We start from the raw sequence: 21425 nt of genomic DNA, 5'->3' as shown, positions 1-21425 counted from the left end.
ATAGAGCTTGTGTCTCATCTCTCTGTAGCGTGGGCAGCAGCACAAGCTGCGTACTGGGAACCCAGGTGGAGCAGGGTGCGAGCCGGTCTCCACCTGGGCTTTTTCGCGCTAATGAAACGGCCGTGCGAGGGGCAGGTGTGGATGATTAGGCAGAGATTCCGGCGGCATTTCGGAAAAGCAGGACAGCGGGAGGACAATTGCGGCGGAGGTGCCCGGGGTGTGTCATCGTTGTTTTTCCCGTTGCGGTGGTGCTTCACGGTCTTTTCCCGTGGTGGCAGTGGCGGCGGTTTGAGGTTGTTCAGCTGTCAGAAGGTATTTACTGGGGCGCCTTTGGTGACTGGTGTGCAGGCCCTCCCCTCCTTCCCCAATTACCATGGCAGACAGTGAGGAGGTGCGGGCTGCAGTGAGAGTTCTGTGTGCCGCAGGGAAGGAAGACTGGCTGTGGCCGGGGGTCTCTGGTGCGGCTGGGGTGGTGGGTGCGTGCCCTAAGTGTCAGGCGGCGAGAGGAGTTCAGAGAGCTGTCGCTGCGTGCTTGCCGGCACCGCAGCATCCCACGCTGGTCATGGCTAATGGTGGGGAGGTCAGGAAGGCTGGTAGTGTCTCTTTGGGGCCGCAGGTTGCCCAGTTGGCCCTCTATGCAGCAGAGGATGTTTCATGTCTGCCCGGCTTTTGTATGGGTAGGAAACTGAGGTGTTCTCGGTCTCAGGGAGAAGGGGCTTCTAGGGCAAAGCGGGCTGGCTCTCTTTCTCGGGGACGGCCTCGGGGGGCGGAGTTTGCGCTGTCAGCCTTCTCTTTTGGTTTCTGGCAGGGGGACGCCCCAGTTAGAGGGAGATAACGCTCAATGTGTTGTGGCAAGTGGTGTTCCACAGGTAGAGGTGGGTTTTGGCAAGCATAGAGTGAATATCACGCCCACTCCCCATTCTCCTGGCTGCTCCTCTGCACTTGTTGCGTATTCTAGTGACAGCGAGGAGGAGAGTTTTGTGGAGCCTGCCAGTGCTGACACCAGCTCTCACTATTCAGCAGTGAACACCATTCCCATAAGTGGTGAATTTTCCAGGGCAGAGGCTAATAGGGAAGAGGCTTTCTCTGGTGCAGGTTATGCGTGCCCTCATTCTGTGGAGAGTCTTGATGCCTGTATGGAAGTTGGAGGGTGATGCGGTCAGTGAGCAGGTTGTTTTTCCCCGATACCTGAGTGGGCAGGGTGTTGCAAGCACACAGCATGTCGGTTTGGTTGCTGGAGATGTTTTTGAGGTACCTGCAGCTTGTTCTTACCAGTCTCGACCTCCTCATTATTTTGGTTCCGTCCTGGGTCCCCAGTCTGGTCAATGGGTCTGGGTGGAACATTCAGAGTTGGGCTCTGCTGCAGCAGCTGGGAGCTCATATTTGTGTCGGTTGGGGGGCAAAGGGTACAGCACCTTCTTCAAACAGGAACGGTTTGAAGGTGCAGGTGTCATCTGGGACAACGGAGCGTGGTAAATCTACGGGTCAGCTGGTGGAGCAGGATGCGGCCTTCCTGCGCTGGTCTGACACACACGGTAGTTCACGTGTGGACTGTCCTTCTCGTGCTGGACATCAGAAGCGGATGGCGGTGGAGCATTGGAGATCGTATGATGGGGTGTGGGAGATGGGGAAAAGTCGGGAATGAGTACTACTGGTTTGGATACATATGATGATATTTTGATTTTTGGGGATGACAGTGATTTGGAAGAAGGGGAGCTGCGGGAAGGGGGTGGTGTTGAATCATTGACGGTTCCACACTTAAAGAGTGGGGTAAAAAAGGGTTCCTTGGGGGCAACGACTGTGCTTAGTATGTATCAGAATTCTGGAGCGGACCGAAAAACAGATCACGACCAGCTAAGCGGCCCTCGTCAGCGGGATGACCCTAAGGAATTCCAGAACCGCGCCGCTCAATTACCATCAGGTAAGTCGCACTGGTGGGATACGTGGACACATTCTGATAGTAGAGAGTCCAGTAAACATTCTATTGGTGTTGGGGATGGGTTGTTGGTTCCCGACTTGACACCTCAAACTGAAGTGGGGGTACAGAATCCTGTTGTGCCAGTCAAGGTTACGGGTAGTGCCACGTTAGCTGGGGCTCCCACTAGTCAACTCACACAGAGGGCTGAGTTGCTTCATTCTGGGGCAGAGGTACAAGAGGAGGATCGGAATATTCATAGAAAGCTGCTTTATATGGGTATTTCGATGCCTCTGGGGTCCCATCTTTCCGAGAAAACTAAGGCTAGGATTTGGAGGCATGAGTTTGTGGACGTTTTTAAGTTATTACATAGGGACGTTCAGGCTAAGGAGGGATCCAAGGAAGAAGAGTGGGAGCTGGCCAAACGACCTACGGTTCCTAAAAATATTGACAACTGGACATCCGCTTTCCTAATATATGCGAGTGTATATTGTGAGCGCCACCAGGATAGGGCAGTGGCTTTGTTCAAATATATTGATATAATTCGCAAGGCACAGATGCACTTTGTTGGCTATGCATGGCTTAGCTATGATGAGGAGTTCAGGGCCCGGCTCAGTATATTTAATGACAAGCCATGGGGGGAGGTGGATTCCGAGCTGTGGCTCCAATGGATGTCTTATCACTTACCGGCCCTTTCAACCTCGTCCCGCCCAGGATGGGGTGGGTTGGCATGGGAGGGGAACACCACCAGTCACGGGGGCCTGCTGGAATTTTATTAGAGGATTCTGTAGCTGACAATTTTGTCGCTACAAGCATGATTGCTCACAATGTGGGGAAAAGCACCTAGTCACTCATTGCTTTGCAGGTCCTAAAGCCAGAGAGCAAGGCAGTTTCCAGAGGGGGACAGGGCCGTTTTTCCAGTATCCACCAAAGGGCTCCTACCCCAATTAGACTGGAAGTTCTAGAACATTGGTTTGGCTTCTATTCCCGATGTAGAAGTGGCATCTAGCTTGTACTGGGGCTTCAAGGAGGGGTTTAAAATTGGATAGCAAGGGCCACGTCAGAGGAGATGGGCTGACAATCTTAAATCGGCTAAGGAACTTCCTCAGGTGGTGCAACACAAACTGCAGTCAGAATTACAGGCAGGTAGAATTGCTGGCCCCTTCCTGCAGAGTCCTTTTGTGAACCTGATTGTCTCACCCCTGGGAGTGGTCCCCAAGAAAACTGAAGGGGATTATCATTTGATACACTATTTATCTTGACCGGGGGGTCATTCTATCAATGATTTCATTTCCCCACCAGTGTGTCATACGCTTCGGTGGATGACGCACTGAAGTTGGTAAGATCGGCGGGAGTTGGGGCGGAGTTGGCCAAGAGCCATATCAAATCGGCTTTTCGCCTGTTGCCGATCCACCCTTCAGATTTTGAATTGCTGGGCATGTTTTTTGATGGAGCTTTCTACTTTGACACAGTCCTTCCCATGGCATGTTTTTACAGTGGTGCTTTCAGCAGCGCAGTGGTCATGCTCTCGTATGCCACTACTTGGATTTCTTCATATTCATTGGTGCCAGGCAGACTAATCAGTGTAGCTTGGCGTTGGCAAATTTTCAGGATATGGCTCAAGACTTGGGTGTTCCTTTAGCTCCTGAGAAAACAGAAGGTCCCAGCACCAGGTTAACATTCTTAGGGATTGAAATTGACACGTTGGTCATGGAAGCAAGGTTGCCGGCAGGAAAGGTACAAAAAATTAAGTCCTTCTTGTTATCGGTTATTGATCAGACGAAACTGGACCTTAGGCAGGTTCTGCGTCTGTTAGGTTATTTAAACTTTGCATGCAGAGTCGTCAGGGCGGGTAGGACCTTTTGCAGAAGGTTGGGAATGTCCATGTCTGGGGCTTTCCTCCCGCATCATAAGGTCAGGCTGTCCAAGGCTGTCAGGGACGATCACCGTATCTGGTTGTAATTCTTGTACGATTTCAACGGAGTCTCCCTTTATTTTGTCGAAGACAACATGTTGTGGCAGGTTCAACTGTACTCGGATGCGTCAGGGGCGCATGGGTTTGGCCTTTTCTGGGAGAGGCGGTGGTGTGCAGAGCGCTGGCCTTCCCATTGGTTGCAGCAAGGTCGCAGCATTGCTTTTCTGGAACTTTTTCCTTTGATTGTGGCTCTGTTGGTGTGGGGGGAAGAGTTCAGAGACAGGTCGGTCCTTTTTCACGTTGATAACATTGCAGTGGTTGAGCTCATCAACAGACAGAGGGCTATAGATCTGAGAGTTCTGCGTCTTTTGCGGTCTTTTTTGTAAAGAGCTTACAGTTCAACATTGTTTTCAAGGCTCGTCATATACCTGGTGCAGATAACTCAATAGCAGACGCCTTGTCTTGTTTTTCATTGGCAGAGGTTCCACAGTTTGGCGCCAGGGGCTGCCCCGAACAAGACTTCGATCCCACAGAGCGTTTGGGAGTTGGGGGATTGAAGATCACAGATTTAGTGGAGAAATCCGTGGCACCCTCTACCAGGAGAAGCTATTGTCAGGCCTGGTTGGAGTTCATAAATTATGGCAATTTTGAAGTTCAGTCTGGGAGGGTGGCTACTTCTGAACAGTATATTATGGGTTTTGGTTTGCATTTAATTAACAAGGGCCTATCTCACTCCACCATAGCAGGGAAGTTGGCAGGAATTTTATTTTATGGTCAGCTGTGGTGGGGGCGAGATCCAGTTGTAGGCTGTTTAGTCAAAAAAGTTTTAAAAAGCCTCAGTAGGGAATGGAAAACAACAGCAAATTTGCGTCAGCCAGTGACTTTTGATCTCTTACAACAACTTTTGCTACAGCTGCCTGTTTGTTGTTACACTGAGTGGGAAATTTTCCGTTTTTTTGGTTATGATTTGGCTATTTTTTGGAGCTTTTAGAGTTTCTGAGCTTTTGGGTTTGCGTGGCCAACCGGGAATTTGCAGCAATGAGGTGTTTTTGAAGCAGTCTTCAATTAGGATATAGCTAAGGGCATCCAAAACGGACCAGTTAGGGAGGGGCCCTTGGGTATACCTGAACAGGAGTGGGGTAGAGGGATGTTATCCAGTGGTGGAATGGGAACGTTTCAGTAGCACAGGTGGTCCCACGTCGGGTGCCATATTTTGTCATCAGGATGGCTCCAAGTTCACTAGTGCTCACATGTTGGGAGTTTTACGGAAGGCTCTCATTAGGATAGGTCTCAATCTGGCTTTGTTTGGCACACACTGCTTTCGTATTGGGGCTGCTACAGAAGCAGCAAAGTTGGGTTGGTCATGAGATGACATTAGGCGCATTGGGAGGATGGAAGTCTTCTTGTTGTGCTCGTTACGTTAGGAAGTGATTGTTCTTGTTGTCTTCTTTGCTAACTTTGTTTTTTCCATAAGAGGCCCATTGGCAGCGAAAATGAACACATGGATAGTGGGCAATTCATTCATAAAGTGGGCAGCGCTTTTCGCGGAGCAGCAGATCTATAGCAGATCACTTGGACTTCCCAGTGCAGGGCAGGAAGTTTTATGGAAGCGTACAAGTGGCATGAGGTGGGAGAGTTTGTTTATTACTTTGTGTGGATTGTTTGCTTCCAGGGGGGGCCCTCCGGATATGCTGATTTTGCATTTGGGAGAAAATGATTTGGTGTCACTATCTGGTTTGTCACTAATCAAACAAATTAAACTTGATCTTGCCGTTATAAAAAACAATTGGTCAGGCACTTGTCTGGTTTGGACTGAATTTATTTACAGGCAACAGTGGAGGGGGGCCAGGAGTCATGCGGCAATCGAAAAAGCCCGGCGCAAACTCAACCGTGCTATGAAAGATTTTTGTCAAGCAATGGGAATTAAGGTACTGTCTAATGACAACATTACAAAGGACGAAGGCCACTTATTCAGAAATGATGGGGTGCATCTCTCAGAACTGGGTCAAGCCTAATATTTGCTAGAAATGTGGGACTTACTGGCTCAATATGGAATGAGAATCTCTGGTGTAGTCAAAGTCATTGATGTTCGCCTTTTCAAACATTTGGGTGAGGCCAGGAAAACACTGAAGGTTTTCCTGGGTGGCGTTTTTTGGGGGGGTAAGTCAGGAGCAGTCTTGATGTCATACTGTATATAGTTATGCTATTGGGTAAAACTTCAACTGTCCTAAATAAAGTGGCCTTTTTTGCTATGATGTATATGAGTGGGGCTGTGTTTATTGCGCAATGGGAACCCAGGTGGAGCAGCGCGAGAGCCGGTCTTTTTCGCGATAATGAAACGGCCGCGCGAGGGGCAGGTGTGGGTGATTAGGCAGGCATTCAAGTGGCATTTCGGAAAAGCAAGTTAGCGGGAGGACAATTGCGGCGGAGGTGCCCAGGGTGTGTCGTTGTTGTTTTTCCCGTTGTCCCATCCTCCCTCCCTTAGTAGTAATATAAAAAAATTAATTAAAAAAAGAATAGATTTGCATGCCACTCTACGATGGCATTGAAGTTTCCCAATTTTCTTGTTGTCACTTATGGCGTTTTTTTGGGGGGTAAGTCAGGAGCGGTCTTACCCACTCCTAAGGGTTGGGGGGGGAAATGTTAGAACGCGGGGGTGGGGAAGAGAGAAGTTTGGGTTTACAATGACATGGGGTGTATTATATGAAGTTTTGATTGAATTGTTGGAATAAAGTTTGGGGGATTTTTTTGGGAAAATGCAATTTATTTCATGATGTCATACTGTATATAGTTATGCGATTGGGTAAAACTTCAACTGTCCTAAATAAAGAGGCCTTTTCTGCTATGATGTACATGAGTGGGGCTGTGTTTATTGCGCGAAGAGAGCATTCAATAAGTAACAGCAGTGCAAGGTTCAGTGTGAGCTCAGACTGAGTTCATACGATGCACTGAACTCGCATCAGCATATGCTTAGCTTATAAATAGTTAGTAAGGCAGGCACATGCCTCCCAAAAATGCATGAGGGGAGGTAATGAATTTAGGAAGGGAAATGGTTTAAAAGTAGAGCAGAAGTTGTTGATACCTTAACTCATCGTTACTGAGTGAGGTTTGGAAGTTTTTGACAGGCTGGGTTTGCCGTAACATTGTGAGGAGTTAAAGCGGCCATTTTGAAATGGGATACTGTATCTAAGTATTGCAATAAATAGGGGCAGCCATACTTTCGGAAAACAAAAATAGTTTTTTTCAGTCAGGTTATCTGTTGTCAGTCAGTGTTGAGAATCAGCTCTGGGTCGATGTTTATTTAGGGCACTGTGACGATTATCATTTTGGAGGAAGGCTTGCGTTGATACCCCTGTCTCAGAAATATCCTCTTACTTAGGATAAAAATATTGTTGAATGTGTGGGAAGGATGCTTCCTAAGGTCATGAAAGGGAGCCTCGTACAGAGGAGGAAGAGTTTTGGACTGTGGCAGGGTAGAGTTGAAAGCAACAGGTTTTAACCCCTTGCATGCCCGCCCCTTTCCCCGCCCAGTGCCGCGCTTCACATTAGCGGGCGGAGTTCATGACGAGCTGGACTCGTCATGGGCACAGCGCCACCGCAGCCCATGACGAGTCCAGCTCGTCATGGGCACTGAAGGGGTTAATACCAGGCATAAGTTCACACAAAAAGGGAGGCATGTGGAAAGTAGAAATATGGCTAAAAAGTTAAGGGACTGTGAAGCACCTCAGACAAAGAAGAAATGGGCAACTCATTTGGAGTTGCATAAAAAATTGGCTATAAATGCCAAAAAGGGGAATGACAAAGCAGTTAGTTAGACGTCATCAAGTGGAGATGTTTTGATAAGATGTTCCTCAGAGTTTGAGGATTCAGAGGCAGAGGAGTTGGATGTGAAAAAAGGAAAGATGTATCTGACTAATAAAGAAGAGGGGTTGCTTGATGCATTGGGGGAAAGCATGTTTAATTCACATTTGATTCAGCACCCTCGATGGACACCAGCAGAGCATGTTGCACAATATGTGCAATATTGGTTAAGGCATGAGCATGCAGTTGCAAATGTGAAATCGGCCCATTTGCAACCACAAAAATGGTCTGGCTCATGTACAAACCCTATTTTGCGAGTTGGTAACCTATTACAAACTCACAAAATAGGGTTTGCGACTTGCTATTGGGAAGGGGCGTGCGAAGGGCCCATGACAATATTTTTTGACTTATGTGAAGATTCTTATGTGAATGGGGTAAAGTTGAATGTTAAAGAGCTGAGCCAATAAGTGCAAAGGGTGGTTTGCCTTCTGGGCAACTCAAATGGAATATGTGATGTTACAATGCATGATTTTACAATGCATGCCATTACAACACATTTTTAGAAACTACCATTACAACGCATACCATTACAACACATACCATTACAACACATAATACTTTTAGGGCAACAGTGGGGTAAGTGTTGGATAGTGTAGGGGTAAAATGTACTATTCCCACTCCAGTGAGTGCAACAGTGGGGTAAGTGTTGGATAGTGTAGGGGTAAACATTACTATTCCCACTATAGTGAGTGCAACAGTAGGGTAAGTGTTGGATAGTGTTGGGGTAAAAATACTATCCACAGGTATCTCAAAACCCATACTCACCCTAAAACTAAAAAATCCCCATTACTTACCTTATAATGCGTCTTAATGGCATGTGTTGTAGTGCCATGCATTTTAATTGCATGTGTTGTAAAGGCAGTTGTGTTTTAACAGCTGCATTGTAAAGGTAGTGCATTGTAATGGCTGCGTAGTAATGGTTGTTTCTCCTCAAATGCAGCATTGTGTATTGAGAGGAGGAAGAGTATCCTCATGAAGTTCGATCCTAAACTTGCAGAGTTGTCAAATAAAGAATCTGGTATGGAGACCAATGGTCTTTTGTTTGGAGACAAAATTTTGAAGAGCATGGCCAAATATATTGGCACATTTAATTCTATTAAGAAAGTGTAGAGAGATATACGCAACTTTTTGTTTAGGGCCAGGACAGTGCGGGTCGACTCACCGGCCAAGAATATGGGATCACAAGAATGTTTTTCTTGTGAGACTTCAGACCCTTTTGTGGGTATTACAACTAGGGATTTTCTCCAAAGAGACAAAGAGGAGGAGGAAGATCTTCTAGGGGTGAAAGAAGGGCAAGAGGCGCACAAGGCATGTTTGTAGAAATGCCCTTAATGTACCCTGTTAAAGTTGGGCGGCAGACTAACTCACTTTGTGGCACACTGGAGGGAGTTAACATCAGATCAAGGGGTGATTCAGACAGTGCAGGGTTACAAAATAGAGTTTGTATGGGAACCAGAGCAGAGGAGTTACCCAAAACCATTAAAATTTTTAGAAAAGTGGATGAAACCGGTAGATCAGGAGGTGGAATCTCTGTTAGAGAAGGGAGCAATAGAGAGATGCTTGACAAACTCAAATAGTTTGTAAGCCATTAATGTTTGGTAAAATAGGAACAAAGGGATGAGACTAGTAATAAACCTATGAAATCAGAACAATTTCGTACAGTACAGTCATTTCAGTATGGAGGGAACCATCTGCTAAGAGATCTTTGAGAAAGAGAGACAGGTTGGCTGACCTTAATCTCATGGATGCCTACTTAACGATTCCTATTTGTCAGAAAGACGGGGATTATCAAAGGTTTCAATGGATGGGGAAGATGTGGAGGTTCACTTGTCTCCCATTCTGGTTGACATCAGCACCATGGTGATTCACCAAGGCGATGAGACCAGTATGGCATGGTTGAGATCAAGAGATGTTCACTTGCTTGTTTACTTGAACAGTGTTTTAATTATGACAGAGTCAAAAGAGTTGGCTTTAAAACAGATAGAGTCGGCAGCCGAGATTATAGAGGCTTTGGGCTTTTTGATGAACAGATGCAAGTCTTGTCTGATATTGAGTTACGAAATGATAATTTTAGGTTTCCAGATATAGACATTGGACTGAGTGTTGAGGTTACATGTAAAGAAGGTGAAACAGATTCGCAGGAAGATAAAGCAGGTTCTGGAGAGCAGCTGTACATCTCTGAGGCAGTTGGTGAGAATGCTAGGTTTACATTCGGCCTCAATTCAGGTGATTGTTCCTTCTCCACTTCATTATCGAGCTCTTCAGAGATTAAAGGCTCAATATCTCAGGAGGGGCCTGAAGTACTCCGATACAATTTTGTTGAGTTTGGATGCTAGAGAGGAGTTGGAATGGTGGAAGGAAAATATGGATGCATGGAATGGGAGAGCAAATTTTGGCGTAGCTCCGGATATAGTAATAGAATCAGATGCCAATCTTCAACGCTGGGGAGCAAGATGTGGTCAAAAAACAACAGGAGGAAAATGGTCCCTTCAGGAGAAAGCGATGCATATAAATTATCTAGAGCTGTTCAGAGGGTTGTTTGTGGTGAAGAGTTTTGTAAGGAACAGTGTGAGGTGCTGCGTGTTGTTGAGGGTGGACAATGTGTCAACGGTAAGGTATGTGAATCAGTTGAGAGGTCCACGGTCGAAGGGGGTGGCAGAATTGACAAAGAGCTTTTGGCATTTTTGCCAAGATCAGAAGATGATGGCACATGCACAGCATAATTCTTGGCTCAACAATTGCGTGGCAGATTGGAATATAGGAAATGTGTGGGACGCGATTGAATGTTGAACAGGGAGGTGTTCAGAGTGCTAGAGAGGAGATGTGGTTCTTTTCAAAAAGATCTTTTTGCGAGCAGATTGAATGCACAACTGCCACATTTTTGCAGTTGGAAACCAGATCAGGCAGCGTGTGCAGTGGATGCATATATTCATTTCTGCAGGTTTGATGTCAGGGACTCAACTATGCATTTCCCCCTTCCTCTTCGATTCAGAAAGTGTTGATGAAGGTGAAAGGGGAGCAGGCAGATCTGTTGATAGTGGCTCTGTTTTGGCCCAATCTGGTGTGGTTTCCAGATGTGATGAGCTTACTGGTGGACGCTCCGGTGCTTCTAACAGGTTGTTTGAGAAAATTGGTGAGTCCAGCAGGAGAATGTCACACATTGGTTCTGAACAGTCAGGTGCAGTTGATGGAATGGATGATTTCAGGCGAATATAGCATGTGTCAGAATTTTCGTCTAAACTCATCAAAGGAGCTTGGGCTCCGGCGACCATAAAGGCATATAGACTGGCATGGAAAAGATGGGTTGGTTGGTGTATTTAAAGGGGTTTGGATCCCATATAAGGACCTGTAGTGAGTGTGGTAAATTATTTAGCTGGAGTATTTTTGGGAGGAAGGTCATATAATTCGGCGAATTTGAGTAGATCAATTATTTCGGTGGGAAATAAGTTGGTGAATTGAATACCTTTGGGTCAGGTGGATGTTGTGAAAAGACTGATCAGAAGTGTGCAGCTGGGAGTTCCCACAGGGCTGAGGTATACATTTTTATGGGATGTAGACAACATGCTGAATGAGTTCTCTGCATGGAATGAAAATGTAAGCTTGAACGTAAAGGATTTAACATTGACAGTTACCATGCTTATTTTTTTAGGATCATTTTGAAGAATATCAGATGTGAGGGCTTTAGAGGTCTCGAGTAGGGGTAATGTGCCAGAAGGTCTTTGCTTCTATATTAATAAGAGAATAAAATCTCTGTCACTAACTATTTTCCATTCAAATATGGAGAGGAATCACAGGTTGTGTGTTGTAAAATGTTTGAAAAAATATCAAAAGAGAACTGAGAGCTTAAGAGATAGAAGGGAATCTCAATTATTGATTTCATTCAGGTATCCCAATAAGGCGGTGTCATGTCCAACCTTGGAAAGGTGGGTCTCAATGGTTATGTCAAAACGAGGAATAGATATTTCAAAGTTTGGGGCCCATTTTACAAGAGGTGCTATAGCTTCGAAAGCATATATAGTGAGTTGAAGTCTTTCAAGGATTCTTGCAGCTGCAGATTGGCCGTCAGTATCAGTGTTCAATTTTTTTAATTTTAAGCCTATTCAGAGTGCATATCTGAATGTTGTGGCAAGACTTTGATCATGCATAATATAGGCCTCTGTGCCTTTCCATAAAATATAGATTTTCCACGGCTGGGGTGGGAAGAAAATCATGATTTTATTAAAGACACAGCGGCTAATATTATCTCTCCCACATAACCCACCCTTTACAATTGTTATTTTGAATTCAGGAAGTATATAAGAAGAATTTGAGGATGATCGATAATAAGAATTGAAGTTTCATCATTGTTAGTTTGACGGGAACATCTGGATTCAATTTGTTTGCAGCAAAAGAAGGAAGGTGGCTGCTTGTTGGGACTTATATATTTATTAGAATGTTGGTTAAGTTCTAATTCTCAAAGTTATTGTTCTAGTTGTTGCAGCTGTGTGTGTGGTAATAAAGAGGTAAATGCATAATATTAGCCTCCGTGTCTTTAATAAAATCATGATTTTATTCCCACCCCAGCTGTAGAAAATCTGAATTTCTCCTATTAGCTTCAGGAGGTATAAGTTTCTCATTTTCTCTCTATCTCTCTATACTAATCATAATTCAATTAAAAAAAATAAAAAATCAGTACCCCTTACTTTCACATAATTGTGCGAAGATATGTATTCCTGTTACAATTAATTTTGATACACCAGCATACTTATATTCTATTTTCAGGATAAAACAGTTTGATATTAAAGAGTTGATGTGAATACTGAAATTTTGCTTTTATGATTATGTTAGGGTGTATAGTCCCTTTAAGGAATCTCTCAACAAATTGATTCTTAACAGTTTTCCTCACAAATACTGCAAAGGGCATGTCCGGAGGTACTTTAATTTGGGACTGCATATCCAGCCGAAGTTTGTATCTTTCTCTCTGCATACATACCAGTCTGCTGTTTCCTTAGGCTCCTTTACACATGAAAAATTTGACTTGGAAATCGAAAACATATACAGTGCTTACGTTTGGTAAGTATGTGGCAAGACAATTTTGCCTTCTTGTCACCCCCCCCCCCCCCCCCCAAAATTAACAAAAAGCTTGATGCATACATGTTAGATCCGTTTATGTTATATGGAATACAATCACATATACTTTGGTAAGAAAGTTTATTTTAATTGTATTTATTTAAACCCACAGGATCAGTTTTAATGCGCACCATCTGTCACAACCATCACTTTATTAGGAAAAAGTTGATCTGTATAATGACGTCATATTTTATTTAAAGTTATGATTAATTTGACTGCTAAATTTAGATTAGGTTTAATGTATGGGTATTATGGCCTGCACAAATGGTTTGTTCATTGATAGGTAAATGAAAGGTAGGGTTAATTAAAGGAAGGTGAGATTCAGCCAATATTAGAGTGCTACGCATTGTCCTCTAGGTTGTCAACAGAGAGTCTAGGGATCATGTGTGACTGAATGTTGACAAGGCATTTTTGAATCTCCAGTGCATTTATTTCATGTGTTTCATGTGAATTTGGGGATAGATTTCTAGAGGGCATTAGAGCTAGATACAAATTATTTTCACAGAATCATCAACAATGGGGTTTTATCTGAAACCTTCCTCTTAAAGCAAGCTATTATGTAATGCTTCTCCTTAACCTCACTTATTTTTGTACCAGTTCTTAAATACTCAGATTTTTACTGGGACGATGGAGACCACAGAGCTAAATTGTATTGCTAATGTGTTCCTCACATTCCAAAATCCAATACATATGTGTTAGCAATAATAAGAGAGTGAAAAGGTTTACTAACTTTTCAGATCATAGGATCAACTCAGATAAATTACATATTTTGCCAATTTAATTTGTTTCAAAGAAAAAGGATTAGTGTTCACATTTACATACTCTGTTTGGGTTTTAGGATTTTCGCTGTTTATCCATTTAAGTGTGACCACCTTTGTATATTGTATGTTACTTAGAGTTGGAAATTATGAATATCATCTGCTGGTAGTGGTTAGGTTAGGCATTTTGCTTCAAGTTGAGGTCTTTTTGAAAATATTTTGCTTGAAGTAAAGGAGAATTAACGTTTCCTTGAAAAACTGCTTAGTGAAAGTAGCTAATTTAGGCTTAGGGCTGATGAACCTGTGGAAACACTACTCTGCCCTTAGTTTTCAAACCAGTATATGTCTTAGAGGTGCAGACAGAGTTTCCTGAATGCATGCTGCTTGATATACCATTCTCTGAAATTCTTAGGTTGAGCCTATTCTCCTTTCTCAATATCTAAAGCTTGACCTTATATTTAGCAAGAGCCATTTGTACTGGATAGACATTTTTTTTGGTGGAAATGTGTTTAGGTATTTATTATTTTCCAGCAATGTGTCAGAATCATTATTGTGGTCTAATAATCTAAGAGGGTAGTGATGGGGATATGATCGCACCTCTTTCGTTGTGTGCAGCTACGTAAATATTGTCCAACAAACTTATTTCATGTTAAGGGTGCTGTTTGGTACATATGCATTGTACTACCCAAATACAATTACACACCTTAGCCTCGTCTTCTGTGTTACTCATGAAAGACAGATACCATTGCACTCCTGCCAACAATATATAAACAGTTACTTTCAAATGTTACTGTAGTCATTAAAGTATAGACCAAAATTATTCCATAACACGAAGTCAAATGTTTTTCACTGATGTTTGTCTTTTCAGTTGGTACAGAAAACAGCCAGTCCTGAAAGTACAGCCGACACGTGTTTCCGGCAAGGAAGGAAAACACTTGGAATTTCAATTAATATGCCAGTATAAAGAACTGGTTTGCCGTAGTGCAAATCATGCAAAATGTGATATAGTTGGTGAGAGAATAAATATCATGCAACTTTATCTTTGTGCATTATCTTTGTGCATGTGCTATCACCATCCAGAGAGTGTATACAACCAATAACCGGGTATACAAAAGATGAAAACAGATTAGAGAGAACCTAGACCCATGCGTAAAAATTTGTGGGTACATGATTTCTTACAAGAGTGAAAAACCAACACCTTCTGTGTCTGATAGGTTGTGGACCGGTGAATATAAAAGGCAAGAGGTCCTGTGACACTAACCTAAGGCAGCGGTAGTAAGGCCGCTGATCCTATAGGGCGATCCGGTTAAGTTGTCAATATAAAGCAGTGGCTGCTAGGATGACAGTATATGTTAGAGGTAATGAATATTTTGGAACAAACCATATAAGAAGAAATGCATCTAAGCTATGGAGTGAACACTTACAAGCAATGTTGAAATCCAATATCACCACAGCTGGGGCATCCAGGGCAAGGGTTCACATCTACTGCCATGTGAGGGACACAATAGTGGATGTTTTGCTGAGCATATATAATGCAAGGCGTTCTTGTCTATCCAGATTTCCCTTGTTAGGTCTGAATTTATTATGTAACTTGTCCTCTAATTTATGCAAGTGAAAAATAACTGCCTTGTGAAATGTATCTATCAGGTTATCTGAAGATAGTATTTGGTAGAAAAGTTGATTTTGGTTTAAGCCCACTATCTGCATTAAGGCTCGATGATATCTCTAGATCAGACAGAATATCTAACATGTATGATTTTGTTCATTATCATATAAGGAAACGATCAAATGGACATCTTGTATGTCCCTGATAGTCATGTTACACTCTGGTAAATTTGGAATCATCGGAGGAACATAGTTCGATTGCTCTTCAAAATATTTTTTTTAATTTATTCGTGCCACAAATTTATAAACATCCGCATGTACTTCTGCAAAATCAATATGTGAAGTTGGGCAAAAATTCCGACCTTTACATAGGACATCCATTTGTTCTTGTGACAATTCGTACTCAGACAGGTTAATAACCGATACATTGGTGTTACATGTTATTTGTTGTGACAGATCAGATGGGGCATTTTGTGACAGTGTCAGTTCTTTTGATTGTGGGACACAGACCTTGTTGTTACCCTTTCTCTTATGTTTGTTGCGCCCCCCTTCTTGTTTTTTTGTACCTGTTTGTTTCGTAAAGTTCAGTCTTATTCCCTCTCCAAATCTCTCCAGTTCCACTAAAAAAGAGGAGGTGGATGTCAAGTTTGTGGAGGGCCTGGAGTTTGACATATCAGATGGTTCACTTGTCTCACTAGTAATGCTTGAGATGTATGATTCACTGGCCAAAACAGAGATCGTGGTAGCCCTGGAACCAACATCCACTGTCAGTTGACATGGCTTGATTCCATCAAACGTTCGTGCAAATGTAAATATTCTACCATTACGGTAATCATTTGCACCCTGTTTAAGCTTCCTCATATTTTTGTCTTTTAGATAAAGTTAATGTCCTGTAAGGGCAGCCTTCAAAATTGCCAAGTTTTTCTCTGTGACTTCTGGTAGATTAAGGATTCTAATTTTACCCTCGATTTTCTCTAGGAGTAGTGCCACCCTTTTTCTTTCCGCATGTTTGAAGAGTATATTCATCTTGCCAAAAGAAGATGATAAAATTAAGTTCTCCCATTCACTGAGTAAATCCATGTCCAAGTCTTCGAAAGATGGGAATATGATTACCCGTACGCCCCTAGGGACCTGTTTAGTGTCAATGTATATTTTGAGGATGGTGACATCCCACCATCTAGACAATTCTTGTTTCCGTGCACGTTCTAGTTTAATGAAGGTTTGTCTCAGTCCCCCTCTGTTAGTAGCAGTAGTTGATTCCTTTCTGGATGTAGTGGGATCACCAAACAGTTCTTCTACTAACTTATTCCTGTCATCATAAAAGGCTGCCATGATTATGCTACAAAAGTAGTGTGTAGTCTTTGTATCCTTGCAAACAAAACAGTGCTGATCACCATACAAATGGCAAAAATTGAAGTGGGTAGTGATGTGGATATGATCGCACCTCTTACATTATGTGCAGCTACGTAAATATTGTCCAACAAGCTTATTTCATGTTAAGGGTGTTGTTTGGTGCATATGCATCGTACTATCCAACATTATTGTGGTCTGGTTCAATAAACCGAGGGATGCACCAAATGAGCCATGAAGAAGAATTTGATCAATTTCGGCTATTAGAGAGATATTCGATTTAGTCATTTTTGAACTTTGAGGTCCTGGAGGTTTACAGAGTTTCTACTGCCTTTGGTTCAGAAGTGGGGCTGAGGACATCATGTGAGAGTGTTATGCTATCTGGTAAGCAAGCAGGAATAAGAACTACAGTGCTAGGTGATTGCCACTCTTAAAGAATTGGAATAGGGTATTAGATGAGAACTTTAATGCATTGGAGTTGAAACTAATATTGAAAATATATATAGAATAGGTGAATGGAGATATTTCAGGAAGATTAATGCGGCAAAAAATAACTACAGGAAGAATATCCTGTATTGACAAAATTGTTATTTGGGCTGTTGCAGTTGTCAAGGGATGATTCTGTGGCCAATGAGTCCTATGAGTGCATGCTGTTCAAATGCAGTAGAGATTAAGGGCCTTATTACGAGTTTGGCGGTCCGACTGCCGTAGGACCAAGTCCACCCCCGCCAGCAACCAAAGACCACCATATTACGGGTTCTCCCCGGGGCCAGCGGTGTGGAGGCAGGGGTTTGGCAGAAGTGGTGAGTATTTTTTACAAATATATTGATTACTGTGTGTACTTTTTGACTGAAGATGTGTCGGATTAACAAATATGCATGATATATGTGGAAAAATACATATACCCATTAGCGGGGTTCAGCCCATATGCAGGCAGCCCTGGCAATGAGTATATGGCTCGAAAACGACTCACCTGAAGATCTCCGCAAAGAGCGTTGTAATTCTTGGGGTGAAGATCCTATTGTGAAGGAGGCACCTGGAGACAGGGATCCATGTAGGGAATCTGCCTGGAAGAAGAAGGAAGGGGTGAGTACGCAGCCTAAATCCTTTATCACCTCCAGCTTGAAGGAAGGCGGTTGAACCGCTCCAGTCTGCTCGTGGAACAGGCAACTCATAATACGGACTGAGGTGCAGCTCCCCTGTCTTCCCCGACCTCAAACCCGGTGGTTGTCAGTCTGCTGACAGTCACAGCAGTCCTAAAATCTATAAATCAGTGGGCTACAAAAATCTATTAGTACTAGGCAGAAAATAATTTTGATAGATTAAGAATCCCAAAACAAAGTAGGAGGCTGTCTTGCTTAAATGTCGAAATCGGCACTATAGAATAGGTAACATTTAAGCAAGTTATAGAGAAGATTTTTACTACATAATTTTGAGTTAGTGTCCTTACATTTAAGAATAAGTAAAGCTTAGGCTACAGCACATAATCCAAATTTAGGGCCTGATTATAGTTTGGCGGTCTCACTGCTGCAGCGACGTTCCCAAAAAGACCATTGAGCCGGTTGCCTTCTGCCCACTGAATTACGATGCATGCAGCTTGATCTACCGTCCCTACAGTGCTGCGGCTTCCCACAAGCCAATTAAGAAAACACCGTTGAACTGGTGGTCCCCTCACAGCTGTTCCTCAACGGTGGAAGACCATCGTGGAATACTCTCAGCAAAGCATCAGAACAGTGCCCATTTGATGGAAACAACACAGCTGATACCCTTGGACACACCTGCAAATCACAATGTGAAACACACACCATCCCATCCCATCTCATGATCCTTTTCCTCTCCACTGTAGCACAGCAAGACAGACACCAAACATTTTTGTTCAGATAAGGCAGCCCTCTTTTTCCTTTTCCTAATTAACACTCTCCACACACTATTGTTGCATGTATTCCTAATATCCCTTGATGTTCTTTTGAAAAATTGAATGACATTTTTCAGGGGCTGTTTTTCAGTCATGGTGGATGAAATCATAAGAATAGAGCCGCAGTTGTCAAAGTCAACATACCCCGCTCAGTAGAAAAATGGAAATGTGGGATGGGATAGTCAACAGAGTGAATGCTGTAGGTACCCCTGCACACAAAGGAGGAAATTAGGAAAAGGTGGAATGACCTGAGGGGGCAGGTGTGTTCCCTGGCCAACAAGCAACAGCTGGAGGCCCACAGGATGGGTGGTGGTCCTTCCAGCACCCCATTACAACTGTTTCCCAGTGAGGAGAAGGTCTTGGCCATCCTGCATTCTGAGGGCTTCACAGAAATAGCTGGGGGAGTGATTTATGGTATGTTACACCTCACTAAATGTCACAACACTTCAAAGTCCTGTATGCTGACATCCCACCTTTTGCTATTGTGTTGTCTATCCACTTTCCTAACATTCAATACTCAAAGTATCAGAGATGTTTGATTGTCAACGTCATTGATTATTGTTGCATATAAGATCACATGTATCTATCTCTATTACATGCCAGATGTTGGAATGTTATCTGTAAGTGTATTGCGTAATCATCATTCCACGACCCATGATATGTGTCAGTATGTAAATGTATGGTCCAGCCCAACTGCATTTTTACAAAGGGTATGTTACACTAACCATTTTGCAAGTGCTGGGAAGTAGAGTTTGAGATGACTACAACTTCCATGAGGCCCTGTTTTTGTTACTCATAACAGGATGTAATTGTGATTTTGCCCATTCTCACTTGTCTGACATGCTACAACTGATGTTCACTTCTCATAGAGTGAACCATTTGTCAAGTGTTGGTAAGTAGAGTTTGAAATGACTACAACTACCATGAGGCCCTGTTTTTTTTACTCAAAACAAGACGCAATTGTGATTTAGCCCATTCTCACTCGTGTGATATGTTACAACTGATATTCACTTCTCATGGAGTTAACCATTTGTCAAGTGTTGGGAAATAGAGTTTGAAATGACTGCAACTACAGTGAGGCTCAGTTTATGTAACAGAAAACAAGATGCTATAGTGATTTTGCCCATTCTCACTTGTCTGACATGTAACATCTGATGTTTATTTCTCATGGACTGAGCAATCTACATAAAATGCTATACTCAGAGACATTTCTGCCTACTTAGCTTGATGTTGTCCTGGTCTCCTCAACTGAAACTATTGATGATATGAATGACACATACCAAGAGTGTAACTCAAATATATGTAAGGCATGAAGGTAACTTAGCTGATTAGAAGTGGCAAATGACCCATTGACTCTGCACTGCTCACATGTCAACTAATGCTAACTATACAACCAAGTTTGTTTGTTTGCCTGTATTGTACACAACGAGGCCTCGGAATGGTCAAATACACATGCCATTTCTCCACTGTGTTGCCTTAAATGTATGGGAGAATTCATGTTCCTTGCAAATGCAAAATGTCAGCACATTTGATGAGTTGCTCAATTCTAGTACATGTATTGAATGTCTCCAAACGTCTTGTTGACAAGTTCAGTACTAAGGAAATCTATTGCAGTAGTAATCTCTACCCTATTTTGTTTTTTCTAGGTCTCTACTTACTGCGACACAAAACCTTTGGAAGTAGATACCACACTTCCACCAATATCAATGCTCTCTATTTCAAAACAGGTCGATCTGGCCCAGCACAAGGCCAGAGCTTGGCCACCAAAGAGACTCCCACTCCATCACCAGATGAAGCCTTCAGTGATGACAACACTCCTGGACATGTGGACATGGACGATGGTCCTGGCATATTTGGTCAGCCTGGGGAGACGGCAACAGTTCGTCTCACTATGCCCACACCAACACCTGCCACCCCAGCTGCAACACCTCAGCCAACCCCAATTCTCCCAACCTCTCTACCAAGCACAGTCACTACCATCTTGTGCCCCCAGTCTTGGATTCTGAGGTGACAATCACCAACTCAGTCACACAGGACCTAAAAAAACATGGAAGTTTGCAGCCTGGGCCAAGGTCACAGGCAAATGGTGGTAGAGTTTGTTGGAGGGGTACTGTGGGCCCGCTGAGTCAGGCCACTAGGGCCACTTAAACCCAGGCCACCATTGACCAAGTCCTGGGAACCTATCAGCACTCCCAAGACGTGATGGGCCAGGTATAAACAGAAATCCAGCTGCAGAGCAACATACACCAGGAGATGGCCACCCATACCACCAACACGGGCCAGCTCATTGGGGTGCTCTAGGACATCAACACAACCCTCGGTAGGGCTTTTCTACCACCATCTATCTCTTCCTGTGGTCCACCTTTATCAGAGACATCTACATCTGAAGCACCCACAGAAAGGGTGGGCCTGTCAGAGGAAGACATGCCTGCAAACACCTCTGTCTCTGCAGCAGCTGAGCCCCCCACAGTTGTAAGCGGGTATGTCCATGGAAAAATCCGGGAGGTGGGGTTAGCAAGACACCCACCACTAACAGCAAGAAACCTCATCCTTAATTTCCTCTAGTGCATCCAACACATTGACTCCGTGGACTATTTTTGGACACTATTTCCTTTCTGATTGGAGAAGAATTTTGGACTTTGGCCTTGAGACAATTTAGCATCAACAACTATGGTTTCATTCACTCTGACTACTTCACTTTTTTTTGTTATGTTTGTTTTTTGCACAATGTATCTCTTCATCTTTACCATCTTTACCATTTTAATAAATATACAAGTCACAAACTAATTATCTCCTGTGGTAAACCCCACATCTAACAATGTATATATTGTTAATATTATTAGTCAACATTTGTAGAGCGCATAAATACCCTAGGGCATTCCAGCGCTAGCGACTGAACAGAGGGAAATGAGTGAGATTATGGGGCCGATTGTTGGAATAACCAGGTTTTAAGAAGTTTATGAAACGGGAAATGGTGGGGTCCAACACGAAGGTGTG

General features: G+C 43.4%; 1 protein-coding gene across 2 annotated transcripts; it reads left to right on the top strand.

Annotated features, from left to right (window-relative positions):
* Positions 1-42: 42 nt before the first annotated feature.
* LOC146855399 (uncharacterized) lies at positions 43-21209 on the top strand. 2 transcript variants are annotated; one of them, XR_014980831.1, is made up of 2 exons: positions 43-312; positions 20075-21209. XR_014980831.1 is itself a non-coding variant. In XM_085650602.1 (2 exons), the coding sequence occupies exons 1-2, from the start codon at positions 1642-1644 to the stop codon at positions 20437-20439; spliced, it is 645 nt and encodes a 214-aa protein (XP_085506728.1). In that variant the 5' UTR covers positions 332-1641; the 3' UTR covers positions 20440-21209. The 2 variants fall into 2 exon arrangements, 1 of the variants encoding a protein (XP_085506728.1); XM_085650602.1 differs by lacking the exon at positions 43-312 and adding an exon at positions 332-1921.
* Positions 21210-21425: the final 216 nt, after the last annotated feature.

This window comes from Triturus cristatus, chromosome 4_1, assembly GCF_964204655.1.
Source record: "Triturus cristatus chromosome 4_1, aTriCri1.1, whole genome shotgun sequence".
Lineage (NCBI taxonomy): Eukaryota > Metazoa > Chordata > Amphibia > Caudata > Salamandridae > Triturus > Triturus cristatus.
Note: the sequence above shows the minus strand (reverse complement) of the source record. Positions and strands in the feature narration are given on the sequence as shown.

Bases quoted from the DNA above. Each gene is read 5' to 3' on its own strand.
- LOC146855399 (XM_085650602.1), top strand. From the start codon at position 1,642: ATGAGTACTACTGGTTTGGATACATATGATGATATTTTGATTTTTGGG. The intron at 1,922-20,074 runs GTAAGTCGCACT...TGTTTTTTCTAG, and splicing joins CGCCGCTCAATTACCATCAG to GTCTCTACTTACTGCGACAC.